A 16,093-nucleotide genomic window follows, 5' to 3' on the forward strand; every position below is an offset into this window, starting at 1 on the left:
TAAAATTCATTAAAATTTGAATAACACTAGATTTTAAATAATAATTCATTGAATAACTCTAGATTTTAAAATAGAATTTATAATCATTATTTGAATAACAGTTAATTGCGTTTAGATTTAAACTCTATTAAAATACATGATTGAATAACATTAATAATTTATTATAGATTGTATAAGCATATACTTAATCACATAAATTAGTAAATAACAAGCTGAAGTATGTGAATTCAGCTTTATTGATGATATAGATACATAATCTACATTCTCTTTACAAGAAATCAAACTACTGGCCAAATAAAATCAAACTAGCACAATACTAGAAAATTTTGAATATATATAAAAACAAAACAAGACATTTTGCAGCATCAGTTCACACCGCAACTTATAAATAAATAGTGACTACTGTGAGCTAGAAATAATCAAATTTCATAATAACACATATATTCCAAAAATTATCACTGAACATAGTAACTTATCTAATATCCACGAAAGTTTTGAATACATCTATAACTTCACCATATTTCAACTGTGTAACATATTTCTGGTAGCAAAATTATGCATCCTCGAAAAAACAAATTTAAATATTGTTAAGAAACAAACATAGAATTAGTTAAAAAAAAAAAAAAACAAACATAGAATCGTGCTAAAAGCAATCCAAAAATAAGTCATTATTATCATCTTGGTAACACAAACAACTCAACCATGCCAAATAATTACAGATAAACTAGACAAAATCAAACTATCTTGAAACCCTTAAACATATTCTACGAGACCAATGTTGATCTATATTTTGAAAAACAATTGAAATGAACAATTCTGAAAACTTCTTTGATTTTTTAAGTTCAAAATAATATGAATATTTTAGATATGAGAACTCCACTCAAGAAAACCAAAGAAAAAAAAGATATATAGAAAACTGAAAGAAGCATAGAAAAATAGCGAAAAATAATTTTAAATGTTTATTCTTAAAGAAATTTTCTTATCTAAAATCTTCTTTAACTATTCTCAATAAATGAGATTAATATTTGAGATCATGCTTATGATCAACAAAAAGATGACATGAATGAGGTGATTTTAGTGCTATTTTAAGTGATATAATGCACAAGTTTTTTACATTTAGTAATGCTATGTAATGGGTAAAATTTAAAGTGAAAATCTGACCTCTAACAAAGAAATCATGGAAAACATGTGATTCGATCATACTAGTCAATTCATAATTCGATTGACCAACAAAATTCAGTGCATTATTCATGTATGGTGATCGCAGATTATAAATTTTACCAAACATGAAACAGAAAAACTAAACCGGGCTACACAACTAGGTAGTTAAATACTATTAGGTGTGATTCTCAATTAAAGTTGGTCTTAAATTCATGGTCTACACTTAGACAATACTAGATCTAGACAATTAGAGTTACTGCATTTATAAATTTAGATATAAATTATTTGTATTGAATTAGATTTAGGGTTCTTCACTAGAAGAGATCCATAAATCTATGAAAGAAATATGTTTGAAGTTTATATTATATTCAACCATATCATCGATTGACTATAGTCGAAGCTATTTTAAAACTATTTTTGTTGAACAAAATTTGATGATTTAAAAATTAAATATATGAAATCAACATTACAATTCTTGTATACTATGTCATTTCAAAATGATCAATGTTTTAATTTTTTTTACCACCAGCAACAGGGGTACAAGGGGATGATTTTGATTGACGGAGGAGACGTAAAAACTTGATAGACGGACGAATCTTCGATAACGAAAGAGTGGTGCTGAGGCGGCGCGAGAGTGTAAGAACTTGAAACATTAGTTATAATACAGTTGTATAACCAATGTTGAATATAATATACACTACTTTTAATCTACTTTCAAGTTTCACTAAAGATTTTCAACATCATAAATGACACAGATGTAGATAGAACAAAAACACAATCGATATTAAGAACCTCAAGCAAAAGTAACATCGGTGTGCTTAAGATCATCTCCAACAGACCCTCAAACCCTCGATTTTGAAGTTTTTGGTTCTCCAACAGACCTTCAAACACTCAAATTTGAGTTTCCACTATTCAGATTTTTAAAACACTATTTATTTTTCAGTTTAATCCTTATAAAATTGTAATTCACATATATTTGTACTAGTATTAATTTTCTTATCACTTTAGTCCTTATAACTACATTTACTTAAATATATAAAGATGTTAAAACTAAAACAAAATTAATAAAAAATAATATTACTTAAAATATATTTATTATTTCACATAACAATTATATTACATTGAACAATATATTACAAAATAAAGATCAAAAGTACAAGATCAAATATTTTACAATTAAAATGTTCGATTCCAACAATTTTTAACTCGTAATCTTCAGATAAAAAATCAAGAGGTTCAATTTTTACTTCAAAATATATTGATTGATCATATATGGGAATACTATGGAAATGACAATATATAATGAGTAATTTGTATTTTTATGAATTAATGTGTTTTATTATTATTTTATGTAATTTTGTGTTATAATAAATTGTATTTATAAATATTGTGTTTAGTAATTTCAATGTGTATGTACCATCACCAATGGAAAATATAATCATGATAGTTAACTTATATTAGAGTTGAGGAATGTAATGCAAATTACATAAAACTTTAAAGATAAATTTGAGGATACTTGTTGGAGTAACCCACCCTCAAACTCTAATTTTGAGGGTCACTGGGTCAGTCACCTTTAAAATGAAGTTCTTGTTGGATATGTTCTAAACACCACTCTTCTTAACCGAAGGAGGCCAAGATAGTCTCCGGTCAAGTTGAACATTCTCATCTTCTTCTGTTTCATTTTGATCATGGATTTGTCTCCTTGTTGTCTGAACAGCCAAGTCGTCGAAGCTTGAATCTGTTCTCCCTTGAGGTGGAGTCACACAATCCGAGTCTCTATGTGGCGTTTCGTTACTTCCTGGTGTTGTTGGTAAAGAAGATGCAGAGCTACCAACTCTAAGGTCTTGAAGAGTTGCGAATGATTCTCTCATCGCGGTCATGGCCTCGAAGAATCTCGTGCATGACGCTAGTGCCACCGGTATTGGACGCAGCATTTCCTGGGGCGAAAATTGTAAAGAGAGTGAGATCATAACATGTAAAACCAAATCATCAACTGTTTATCAACAACACAGAAATCTAATTCCATGCCCTGACTATCACAATTGGTCTGTTATACTAAGAAGAATCCTTAGGCGATGTATTACTCTATAAATTATATAAAGTTTACACGAAAGCATAGCGCAGTGTGACATAGTACAGAGCTTTCCTCTTAAACTATGAACATTATACAAGAAAGAAGATGGATTTAAAAGAGAGTAAAAACATACCCCCCAGACTGAAGGAGGTTCTTTAAAGTTTTGGCTCCACTGAAAATCAGATACTGATGCTGTTAAGGCGCCATAATCACTGGCGGCTTTCATTAACAACTCTGAAAATTGTTTCTGAAATAACAAAGCAGAACAGAGATATCAGATACTATCAAATGACATGAATTTACATATGAAAGAACTGGAGGATAACTAAAATAATAAAGGTTTAGTTGGTCCTCAAAGTAGCAAATACTATGAAGTGACATGACTCACCTGATATTCTGCTTCAACTGGAATACAATCCAGTGAATAAGGTTGTTGGAGACGAGCAATGATGCGATCCTGTCATATGAACAGAGAAACTGATGTAAGAGACTTCAACTATATGTGTAGAAAAAGACTGAAAAGATAAAACCGTCTTAGAACTTCCACAACAGCTATTGCTGCCGAAACATTTTAAGTAAGAACTTCCAATTTCTCAAGTTTTGAGAACGATAAATTAGGCAGTCAGTGACTCAAAAGGGACAGGAGATTTTAAGAGGCAAACAGAGAAAGAAAGTACGTTACCTTGTTTTGTATAACATCTTTCAAGATTTGAGTAATCCTTGAAAGAGTCTCGATTTTCTTTTGCATTTCACTCACATGAGTCAAATGTGCCACATTCTTATCATCCTGATTTTCGACAACAAAAGATGTTTAGATACAAAGCATTTAACAAAAACCTTGTTGTTACATATACAAAATATTCAGGCAAGCAAATCTCTCAAAGACGGTACGGTACCTACCTTCCTCCCTTGAAGCTCGACCTGAAAATCAGCAATTTTTCTTTGCACAGCAGATAACTCCCGCAACACCCTTATCAAATCATCACCATTTGAAGACGCCAAGCTTTGTAATTCTTCCTACATTCAAAATTTATTTGAGCACAATGTGCGTTACTACAAAGCATATATTGTTTACTAAAGCAACTGATTAGATAAAACAACATTTCATTGGCTCTAATTCATGACAGATTGAGATTCATTCCACACTTCACAAGCCTCTGTAGGAAAATTACAGATCTCGAACCCTTTGCTCAGTCTAACAGAAACATTCAACAGTAGTTACTATCTCTAGCTAATTGAAGTAATGTGAAACCTAGTAAACGATGCTGATGAGATTTGAATTTTCAGAGCGAATAGATTGGAGAAGCGACCTGCGAGGGAGGAGGAGCGACGGAGTAACCGAGATCGGAGGCGATGGAGAGAGCATCAGAGAATCCGCCGATGCGCCTGATCGGTTTCTTCCCCACCCACGTCGAGTCGCTTCCCATCGACATCTCTCCAAAAAGGCTTTCCGGTGTGATAACTTCGATTTCAAATGTTTTTTTCTTTCTTTGTCTGGTTGTGGGAAATAAAAATAGTAATTAGGTTCGGTTAATTCGGTTATATCGGTTCGGTTAATTTGTTTTTTTGGTTAATTAGGTTCGTCCAAAACATCACTGAATATATATTAGTTTGGTTCAGTTCTCGGTTATTTTGGTCTTTTTTTATTGAACCGATATTTTAGATTTTGATTTAAACTTGGATAGTTGTTAGAGTTAAATTGATTGGGTTGATTTGATTAAGAATTGGATAATAGAAATTCATGAAAACCAACCTGACCGACTACCAAACAACCACATCTAAAACCAAATTCAAATTCAAAACCGGAAACGGAAATCTTTACATTTTCAATCAATCAAGAACTCTAATCTCTCAAAACGAAACGATGAAGTAAGGCAGTAACTCAACAACGGTAGATTCTCAACAACCTTTCTTTTCGATCAAGTAAACTGTGATCCTTCTTCAATCATCAACTAGATATCGCGTTCGCTTTAAACCTCCCGAAGCTCATTTGAATTTTCTCTCTAAAGCTACCGACTTTCGGAAAAGAAGATTCGCTCACTACTTATCTTGGGGGGGTTGAAGCTATGGCGCAGAGTGATTCCGAAGCTGATAAGATGTAAGTGAAACTGAAATTGAGTTCTTCGTGGAAAGTTTTAACCTTTTATTAGTTTTCTTGAGTTTCCCTTTTACATGTTTTTGTTGGTTGTGTGGGTGTATACGTAGGCTTGACGTTTACATATATGATCACCTTGTGAAGAAGAAACTGCATAACATTGCTAAGTCTTTTATGACAGAAGGCAAAGTCTCTCTGGATCATGTTGGTAAAGGTAAAGCCGTTTCTTTGTTTCAGTGGGAATTGAACTCGTTGGAGTTTATTTGTTGTCTTGTGTTGTGTGAATGATGTAGCAATTGATACTCCTGGTGGGCTTCTGTTCGAGTGGTGGTCTATGTTCTGGGACATCTCCATTGCTAAGACGAAAGAGAAGCGTTCTGAGTCTGCTGTAGAGCAGGGGCTTAACGTTTACATATACGATTATCTGGTGAAGAAGAAACTGTATCACACCGCTGAGTCGTTCATGCCTCCCCTCCGGGTCATATTTGTATGTTTTTTCTCCTGTTGGCTTCTTTTGATTGTTCTGATTCTCACTGTGTATTGGGTTCTAACTTCTAAAGCTAAGTGATTGACTCGTTGCTGATTCTTGTGAATGATGTAGCAATTAATACTCCTGGTGGGTTTCTTTCTAAGTGGTGGTTTGTGTTCTGGGACTTCTTCATTGCTAGGGTGACTGAGAAGCATTATGAGTCTGTTGCACAGGTGGGGCTTATCGACTTACCATCTCGAGATATTTCTTTTATTTGGTAACTGACCAGTGGTTTTGACTTTTGATATATAGGCGCAACAAGGTGAGCAGATGAAGCAACCAAATCCAGTGAACACTGTGGCATCCCAACCCAGTATGGATGCAGGGACAATCCATCACGGGTAAAAAAATTGACAATTTTTTCTTTGCATGCGTATTTACTGTCCTCACACCGTGTTTCACCCCTCTCTCGTCCTGTCCTGAAACAGTCAGATGGTCCATGGGAGGTATCAAGGAGGTGTTTCACCAGCACTTCAGTCACGGACTCAGCAGACCCCTGTAATATACCTTTACTTGATGACTATTCAGATCTCCTAAGTTTCCAATCAATTATTTTGGTGTGCATCTGAATCTCTTGAACGTGCAGGAAAACAATAGTGGAGTTAATCTTGGGGCATCTCCAAGACAACAAGATCCTTTACTATCACAGCAGGTACTTTTATGTGGATCATGTGTTTTGGTCCATGTTTAGTATATTTTTCATTTTGTGAGATGATTTTCCAACAACTTCCTTTTTTTTCGTGTCCTTTGATAGAACAACCACAAAAGAGCAAGGACGGGAAACACAGTCGGCCCATTCAACTCACAGCCGTCAACTCCTTTAACGCATACCCCTAACGAAGGAGTTGCTATAACTGGTGACATGCCAAAAGGACCAGTGATGTATGGTTCTGATGCAATAGGTGGTCTTGCTTCATCAGCAAACCAACCGGTATGATTATTCTTATGTTCCTCATGCATTTCCCATGGATCCCTTTTATTTTCATCATTCTTAACATGGAAGCGTTTGAAGATGTGTGATGACATGGAAGCGTTTGAAGATTTGGAAGACCTAGAAGATAAAGCAGAATGGTTTCTTCCCCAAGTTGATGGAAATGTAGGAAGCTTGTTTAACTCCCTATTGTGGAACGCTTCCGAGTATATAGAGATGGCTTATCTACCATCTGGAGATTTTATTTGTTTGGTAACTGACCTGTGGCTTTGAAATATAGCTGCAGCAGAGTGACATGGAATCGTTTGGAGCGCTGGAAGATGTAGATATAGAAAGCGTGGTTACGGCCATAAACTGGAACCCTTCTGAGTTTATAGAGGTGGCTTGGCTTATCTATCATGTACAGATATGTTTTGTTTTGGTAACTGACCTATGGCTTTGATATATAGCGGCAGCAAGCTAAAGAGCAGGAGCAGATGAAGCAACCCAATCCAATGAACACCGAGACATCCCAACCCCACATGGATCATGGGTAAAAAATTCTCTCTGCTTATTATTATTATTATTTTTTTGCATGCATATGTACTGTCCTCACACTGTTTTACCTCTTTCTCGTCCTGTCCTGAAACAGTGAGATGGTCGATGGGAATCATCAAGGAGGCAGTGTATTGGCATCACTGCAGCAACTTAACCCACGAACTCAGCAGACCCCTGTAATTTACCTTTACTTGATAGATTCTACTTCTCTGTTTTAGTAAGCTATCGGCATTGTACTAAACACACGGGGGCTGAAGTTTGAAGCCGGAGATGGAGAGTCACGTAAGGGGATATGCAACTGCGAAAAGTCCAAGTGTTTGCAACTGTAAGATACATAATTCCACTTGTTTGTGATCTATTATTAGGCTTCTCATCAAAAAGCTTGGTGTATTGATTCTCTCTTGATGTTTTTATGTGCAGTTTCTGTGAATGCTTTGCTGCTGGAGTCTATTGTTCTACAGAGCCACCATGCTCATGCATTAATTGCCACAACATACCTATATATAAAGAGGACGTGTTGAATAGTCGCAAAAAGATTGAGTCTCGGAACCCACTTGCATTTGCTCCTAAAATCATCAGTAGAAGCTCGGATCCTGTTCAAGAAACAAGGGTAAGATCCTTTTAACACATCCTATTTAATGCACTACATCATTCTTTGTCTGAAAGGATAACAAATTGTAATGACACACAGGACGATGCTAGCAAAACTCCAGCTTCTGGTCACCACAGACGAGGCTGCAACTGCAAGAAATCAAAATGCTCCAATAAAAACTGTGAATGCTTTCAGGTTTTTTTTTTTCATTTTTCTTTCTTCTTCTAATACAATCTATTTGATTAACCTTCCTCTAATTTGGTATGATGTTTTTGAAGGGTGGAGTGTGCTGTTCCACAAGATGCAGATGTATAGAATGTGGGAACAAAAACCAAGAAAGAAAATAGATATGAGGCTGTATGCTTTTTTAAACTGTAAACCTTAACATCAATTTGAATTGGTGTTTATATGAGGCTGTAAGCCATTTTTTTTTATCTTAGTTGCATTTTTGCCAAATGTTTACTGTCTTAAAGAGTCTTATAATCACCTTAGGTTGGAGTTCTGAGTGTACAACACCGAGGAGATGACAAAATGCAACCACATTCAATATTTATCATAACAGTCTTTGCAACCACATTCAATATTTATCATCTCTTCACAGAGCTAGCTTTAAGTTTCCTCCGCCGCATCTTCCAGGATCTGGGCTCTCAGCCAAAAAACATCATCTCCCCTTCTTACATGTTTTACAATGATTCAAAAGGTTTTTGCAATACAAAAACTAAAGACTTCTTACTATAATTCAATTTAGGCTCTAACTGGTGACCAAAGGAATGAATGGGAATGAGTGATTCCTCTTCATTCCCCAAATTTTACACCATTTATGTGGAATATTTTTTTTCTAGTGTTCTTTTTCGTTCCTTTTAATTTAAGGAATTATAAAGTAAAAGTATTCCTTATAAAATCTGGCAAGGAACAATAAAGAATAAGTATTCCTATTATTTTGTTCCTCTGCATTCCATTCCTCTTTGTTCCTATTATTCCATTTGTGGTCACCAATTAGAGCCTTAATGTTTTCTTTTGTTTCCTGAAAACTATCCATAAAAATAGTTAGATAAAATAGATCCGACCTTGTCACTTGATAATAAGAGCACAAAATCAGGATAAATCCCAATAATACTAATTATGGGTAGAAAAATAAAGACTGAAAGAAATAACTCTCCGGGTCCAGAATCAAAAAACGAAAAACCCTGAAAAATTCATTTTTTTTTCAAATCCTTTTTATCAATATTTTTGTTTACTACTACTCAGTAAACCTTTATCAACAAGATAAAAAGGTGATTTTTTTGGCTTTCGGGAAGTTCAAATTTGACTAGAAAGTTAAACCAAGTTTTTTTCCTCTCTTGCTTACATAGGGATAGATAATTCAAATAAAGATATAGATCTATAGAGAGTCTTGCATCGTTTTACATTTCCCGAAAATTATCTGTTGTTGGATCAGATTCCAATCAATTTTGTATAAATTTTAAATGAATAAGTTTTTTTTCTTTATTAATGACTATTAGAAGACAAAAATAACAAAAAAAAAATCTAACAGGGAGATTATGATAATACATCTATTTGATTGTGAAAGATTAATAAGTCCATATATTTAGTTTGGCGTTTCTTGCCTATTCTTTTATTCTATTTATAGTAGTTTCTACTCTATATATTTCTATTAGATTGTATATTAGTATTATATATATACTAGATATGAGTCCGTTGCTTTGCAACGGGTTTTTTGTTTGATGTTTAATTCAATAAAAAAACATAAAATAATAATTATTTTATTATAATTTTATGAATTATTTACATATATTGTGTGAGATTTATTTTATAATAAAAAATTATTTTATGTTTTAATAATTATATATTTTTCTTATATGTACAAACACATATTCATCATATTCGCAAATACTCATGTAGTACGACGACCTCATAATTAAAAAAAATTATGTTAGCATCATAAGATGTAATAATGATAATAAAAAAAAATTGAGTTGTATCAAGAAATTTAAATAAAATACTCATGTAATATTTTTCACATAAATACTATTGTTTTGTAAAACTAATATATGAAAACTTAAACCTAAATATAGTGTGAAATATTTGTAGCTTCTTTTTCATGATTGCTTAACATACAATTATATATTAAAAAGCAAAGTTAGTTAATTATAAGAAATTAATAAGAATACTTTTCCAATTTTCTTTTGTTTAGGTTTTGAAAAAGGAATATTATTTATTTAATAGTTAGTTTTTATTCATTATTTTTATTAAATAATTTATTGTACTTGTTGGATTTTATAATTCGTTTTTGTTTAATATTTTTTTCTTAAAAGATAATATTTATCTTTTATAATTATCTTACTTTAGTATCTTTAAAAACAAAATTATAAAAAAAAACTTTTTAAAAAAGATAATTAATTTCAAATATCTTTTTACAATTGTTTTTTGTTTAGACCTAAAAAAATTACTATCAATCTTTTTAACAATATGTAATTGTTAAAAACTATATGATAGTATTTTTATAAAATCCTAAAAAGAACCATAAAAGACTATTTTGTAATAAAAAATTTCTTTTCTAAATCTCTTTTATATCATAAACAAAATAGAATTGTATCATTTTTTACACATGTCACAATTTTTTTAGAAAACAAATTAACAAAGAAATAATTACTTTGAAATAGGGTTTTACAATTATTTTCTTGTTTAGAATTAAAAAAATGAAAATTACTATCAAATATTTTAACAAAATATAGTGTAAAATACTAAAAATGGTAATGTTTTAATTTTCCTTTTCTTAAAATACTAAATCCTAAAATATAAATTTTAAAGACTATTTCGTAATTAAATTTTTCATTTTCTTAATCTCTTTTAAATCCTAAAAAGGGAGAATTGTATCTTATTTTTAAAACGTGTCGCAATAAAAAATCTCAAATTACTATCATATATTTTTAACAATATATAATGTAAAATAATAAAAATGTTAATTTGTAATTTTTCTTTTCTAAAAATATTAAATCTAAATAGTACTTTAAGACTATTTTTGTAATGAGAACTTTTATTTTTCTTAATCTATTTTAAATCTTAAAAAAGAGAATTGTATCATATTTTACATATATCACAATCTGAAAAATTTATGACACATGTCGCAATCATGTTAATTATTATCTTTGAAGAACCAAGTTTTATATAAACAAAAATTATTATCTATAATAATATGTACATATTATTTGTGTTAAAACGAAATTAGTATTAAATAAATTATTTGATAAACTTTTTTTCTTTAGGATTATTAAAAAGGGAAATTTTCTCAAAATTCCCTGTTAAATAATTTTAAAATTTAATTTTTACTGATATATTAATTTTAAAATTATTTATTCGAATTATTTTTCTATTTTCTTAGTATGTATATATTTTAATCTTGAAATATTCTAACACATGTAACAATATTAAAAAGAAAATTAATATTAAATAACCGTTTGTAATTATATTTTTTTAGATTTAAAAAAGGAAAATTACTATTGAATAATATTTATAATTATTTTTGAAAATACAATATTAAAATTATTATAATTGTTCTAATTTTCCATTTTAACAATTCTAAACAAAAGATTATTTTATAGTAATTTTCTTTTAAAATAATTATAATTATTGTCTAAAAACGAATTTTGAAAAATGTAAATTTAATAATTTTAATAGTAAAAAGTAACTTTAAAAAGTTCTAATAGTAATTGATTTAGAAATATTACTTTTTAAAAATCTTGAAAAAGGATCTGAAAAATAATTGTAAAATATTTAAAAGATATTATTATATATATTAGTTTTTTAATTTAGTAGATTTTAGTATCATGTTTATCATCAAATTCATAAAATAAATATTAAATAAAATTTTATTATTCTCTTTCATCAGAATTGTTTTTAAAAAGGAAAAAAATTCTATGTATGTTAGGATTTTAAAAAGTAAAAAAAAATTAAAAACCTATTTTATTAATTAAGAAAAATAAAATTATTATCACATATCGCTTAAAAGTTTATAATTAACATGATCGTGACACATGACAATTTTATTATATATTTTAAGATTGTGACATGTGCTTCTTTTTTTAAATACAGAGGAAAAATTAATTTCATAATAATTTTTTTTTAAAAGAGTATTTGATGATGAACCTGATACTAAATATTATTTAATTAACAAAAACAAATTGTAAAAACAATAGTGATATGAACTGTAAAATAGTAATTATAAAAACATTTAGGAGTAACTTGAAATAATTATTTGATATTAATATAATTTTCTTAAACTCTAAACAGAAAATTATTGTAACAGACTATATGATAATATTTGTATTTTAAAAAAAATTCTAAATAAGAAAGATTTATAAAATATAATATTTTCCATTTTTAAATCTTAAAAAAAAATTTAGAAACTTATTAAAAGGAAAATTACCTTTTTCAAAATTAATTTTAGACAATAACTATAATTATTTTAAAGGAAAATTACTATCAAATAATTTTTTGCTTAGGATTGTGAAAATGGAAAATTACTATAAAATAATAATAATTTTAAAGGAAAATTACTATCAAATTACTTTTTTAAAATCCATTTTTATCTTAGTATATATATAATTTTGATCATCATATATTTTTAACATATGTAACAATATTAAAAGGAAAATTACTATCAAATAATATTTTGTAATTATTTTTTGTTTAAAAAAATTGTTTTTGTTATTATCTTAGTATATAACTTTTAATTATGATCTAGATTCACACATGTCACAATCTTAAATTTATATTTATCATGTGTCGCGAACATATTAATTACAAAGATTTGAATAAATGAAAATTAGCATTAATGAGACTTTTACATTTTTGGTTTAATAATAATTTTTTTTTAAATTGTTTTTAAGTGACAATTTTTTTTGGTTATGAACTTTTAAATTAGGATTTGAATAAAGGAAAATTAGCATTATTTAATATTTCTTTACAGTTATTTTTTTATTTCTTTCATAGTTATTTTTTACTTTTTATTTACTTTTACTTTTTAAATCGTTTCTATATGTAAATAATTGTTTTGGTTTAATTTTTCAAAAAGATAAGATTGATTTTATTTACTTATATGTATTTTAACACATGTCACAATCTTAAAATTATAATTGACATGTGTCGCGATCGTGTTAATTAGTAACTTTGAAGAACCAAGCTTTATATAATAAGATATTTACTTAAAGATACTTAGTATAATTATATAATATATAATAGAAATAATAAAAATTCAAGATATTCTAAGATATCTCTAGAATTCATAATATAACAATAACATGTATAAATATTAAATTGAGATAACGGACTTGTGCCAACAGTTAATCACAGAATAAAGGAGGCTCAGCTGGAAAATCACTAATTAGTACTAATCTAATAGAATAGAAAATCCTAATATAATAGAAAAGAACTATTTTCTGTATACTTATATATACTTTCCTCAGTTCCGTTCTTACTGTGGGCTTTACACAATCGATCAGATCATCTGATATTCCTTCAACACAACACAACATAGGTCGTCGAAAGCATCTCAGACCCACCATCAAAAGAGGACTAGCTTTCAATACTAGTTCTTACGTTACGCTGCCATTTTTCCAATATCACTGAATAACATGGCTTGGGACTAAAATAACTCAAATGGGAGAGCCGTGTTATGGGTGACCTTATTGCACGGTTCAGAGAGCACTTGTATATGTGATGCAAGTGAACGTGTACGAAACAGCTGTCGTAAAGTTTCATTTTTCGTTCCGTTTTCGACCATATCTATGTTTCTATGATGGCCCAAGAACACGCTCATTCTTCAGCTGGAGAGAAACTTTTGAATGCTAATTCAACTCAACTTAAGGTTATTTTCAGTTCATTTCGTGTGCTTTTATCAATATGTCAACCTCACGCTAATTACGGTCTTGCCATGTACTCGCCCATGCCTTTCTTTTTCCTTGATAAACTTCAGTTTTGATATCAATTTGGGAGTAACCCGTTTGCAATTCGTCAAAAACGTTTTATCCATATTTGTTTGGTTCATTATTGGCTTGTACCCAGAGATCACAACATTAATTCTCTCCTCAACTGCCCTTTTTTGTTGAGAATGCTCTCGTCAACCTCCTCTTTTTTGCCTTATCCAGAGCAAGCAAAGTTTAGTATGAACGAATGATTTAAGATTTAGGATTTAGTGTTTATAGTTTAGCATGAACGATTTTAATAATATTAAAAAAAATTACAGCTATTATTTTTTTATTTGTTTTTTTTATCTTTTTGTTTAAAAAACAAATTTTAAATATTTTGTTTCCTGTTTTGAAAAAATCTGCATATGAAATAACTAATTCTCATGGGTTGGTGAACCTATAAGTTCATCTAGGGGATGAATCTAAGAATTTTTTTATTTATAAATGAAGATTAAAACCAATTCAAGTGATGAGAGTAAGATATTCACTGGAAACATGAATACAGTAAGTAAATTCTTCACATTCATAATCATAAAACTTCATAATCATAGAACCTCAAATGAGAGTTCAGTGACACGTTTGATGTAAGCACCAATGTGACCTTTTCTTATGCTGTTTATAAACCGAAGTCGCTCGGTGTTGTTGCAGAACTTGAGGAAGTGTAGATGCCAGTTACACAAACCAACCCTGACCACCACAACCTCCGAGTGATGTCGTCCCTCCTCCGCCACCAAGTGATTTCTTCATGCCGCTATCAATGGCTGAAGCTGCTGCTATGGAAATTCCCTTCCGATCTTCAATGGTGACGTTGCTCTTCTGCTTATTACCCATCATCACATGTTTTTTTCTTCCTCTTATGGAAGAAGCTGATTGGAGAAAACATAATGGAGGAGTAAAATATGTTTTCCCTGGAAGCATATTTGAGTTATCTGGACGTCGACTTTCCTTACGAATTCATAGCGGAGGTATCATGAACCAATTAAGACAAAGAAAAAGACGACGATAGTTTCTGCGGATACGGATTGGTCTTCTTATTAGGGATATTATATCCCACATCGGGAATTCTATGGGACATTAACTAATATATAAAGAGTTAGGGCCAATCCACTAATCACCAATTGGTTTTAAGTTGGAAGCCCATAATTAACCTGATTCTAACATGGTATCAGAGCCCAGATCCTAAATACTCTAAACCCCTAATTAATATGACCCTTCCGACCGGGTTTGTAGGTCGTGATTAACCCTTCCCGACCTGGTATAAAGGTCGTAATTGACTCGCTCGACCGAGTATAACTGTCTTAAAGTTCCGAGATTTCTGGCCGATAAGAACCATCATCTCGAGGAGGGGTATTAGGGATATTATATCCCACATCGGGAATTCTATGGGACATTAACTAATATATAAAGAGTTAGGGCCAATCCACTAATCACCAATTGGTTTTAAGTTGGAAGCCCATAATTAACTCGATTCTAACACTTCTTCTCAAGCGAAACCCTGATTTTATCATGGCGGAGAAATCTTGAACAGATTGAGCCAGTGGAAAAATGACGATGACAGGCTGTGTTTGTAAGGAAAGAATATGATTGATCTCGTGAAGCTGTGACATTTGGTGAGGTCTTCATTCCTATTTATAGTTTCAGGAATTAGGGATTTGAGATGAGTTCGAGAAAATTGTCAGTAATGTTGATTTGGTGGCAGAGGTTAACGGAGGGGAGGGGGAGGTAAAGGAGATACGTTATGAAGTGGATTCAATGAGGAACAAAGGCTTTACACAGAGGTTCTGCAATCGTGGAAGATAAGCCATAAAAAAGACATGCTAGAATAGGGCTTGATAAATAAACCGAACCCCAAAATCCGAACCAAATCCGATCCGGTAAAAATGAATCCGAACCGATCCGAACCCAACATAAATACCGAATGGATCTTGTTTTTCGGTATTTCAGGTTATGAGTAGTATCCGAACCAAACCCAATCTGAATGGATATCCGATAGAACCGAAACATTCATAACCTCAGGAAGATTTTATACCAAACATAATCTCAATTCCTAATGTATTCAAAATACATTAATATATATTGAACATCTAAAATACTTATCTATTATATAAATGTTGATGGTTCTATTATATGAAGGTTGATAATTAAAGGTGGCTGTTGAAATTTGAAATATTCAGATTTAGATTTTGTTTTCATTAAACAAATTTCTCA

At 30.6% G+C, this 16,093-nt stretch overlaps 2 protein-coding genes across 4 annotated transcripts; one reads left to right on the forward strand and one right to left on the reverse strand.

The window, feature by feature from the left end:
• Positions 1-2,575: 2,575 nt before the first annotated feature.
• LOC108847558 (AUGMIN subunit 2) lies at positions 2,576-4,719 on the reverse strand. The gene is made up of 6 exons (XM_018620827.2): positions 4,546-4,719; positions 4,136-4,252; positions 3,918-4,022; positions 3,624-3,692; positions 3,369-3,482; positions 2,576-3,098 (listed from the first exon to the last, which is right to left on the reverse strand). The coding sequence occupies exons 1-6, from the start codon at positions 4,666-4,668 to the stop codon at positions 2,763-2,765; spliced, it is 864 nt and encodes a 287-aa protein (XP_018476329.1). The 5' UTR covers positions 4,669-4,719; the 3' UTR covers positions 2,576-2,762.
• A 338-nt stretch (positions 4,720-5,057) lies between these two features.
• On the forward strand, positions 5,058-8,502 carry LOC108847556 (uncharacterized). Of its 3 annotated transcripts, none has more exons than XM_018620824.2 (17): positions 5,058-5,126; positions 5,245-5,333; positions 5,441-5,544; positions 5,624-5,817; positions 5,932-6,032; positions 6,112-6,200; positions 6,288-6,357; positions 6,446-6,511; positions 6,614-6,790; positions 6,872-6,955; positions 7,071-7,169; positions 7,240-7,322; positions 7,422-7,503; positions 7,585-7,652; positions 7,748-7,937; positions 8,019-8,114; positions 8,198-8,502. In XM_018620824.2, the coding sequence occupies exons 6-17, from the start codon at positions 6,130-6,132 to the stop codon at positions 8,264-8,266; spliced, it is 1,155 nt and encodes a 384-aa protein (XP_018476326.1). In that variant the 5' UTR covers positions 5,058-5,126; positions 5,245-5,333; positions 5,441-5,544; positions 5,624-5,817; positions 5,932-6,032; positions 6,112-6,129; the 3' UTR covers positions 8,267-8,502. The 3 variants fall into 3 exon arrangements, with proteins under 3 accessions (XP_018476326.1, XP_018476324.1, XP_018476327.1); XM_018620825.2 differs by having other exon boundaries at positions 5,085-5,158; XM_018620822.2 differs by having other exon boundaries at positions 5,075-5,333.
• Positions 8,503-16,093: the final 7,591 nt, after the last annotated feature.

The sequence above is a fragment of the Raphanus sativus genome, chromosome 3, assembly GCF_000801105.2.
Source record: "Raphanus sativus cultivar WK10039 chromosome 3, ASM80110v3, whole genome shotgun sequence".
Classification (NCBI taxonomy): Eukaryota; Viridiplantae; Streptophyta; class Magnoliopsida; order Brassicales; family Brassicaceae; genus Raphanus; species Raphanus sativus.

Bases quoted from the DNA above. Each gene is read 5' to 3' on its own strand.
- LOC108847558 (XM_018620827.2), bottom strand. From the start codon at position 4,668: ATGTCGATGGGAAGCGACTCGACGTGGGTGGGGAAGAAACCGATCAGG. The intron at 4,253-4,545 runs GTCGCTTCTCCA...TTTTGAATGTAG, and splicing joins TCGCTCCTCCTCCCTCGCAG to GAAGAATTACAAAGCTTGGC. The intron at 4,023-4,135 runs GTAGGTACCGTA...GTCGAAAATCAG, and splicing joins TCGAGCTTCAAGGGAGGAAG to GATGATAAGAATGTGGCACA.
- LOC108847556 (XM_018620824.2), top strand. From the start codon at position 6,130: ATGAAGCAACCAAATCCAGTGAACACTGTGGCATCCCAACCCAGTATG. The intron at 7,938-8,018 runs GTAAGATCCTTT...AATGACACACAG, and splicing joins ATCCTGTTCAAGAAACAAGG to GACGATGCTAGCAAAACTCC. The intron at 8,115-8,197 runs GTTTTTTTTTTT...ATGTTTTTGAAG, and splicing joins AAAACTGTGAATGCTTTCAG to GGTGGAGTGTGCTGTTCCAC.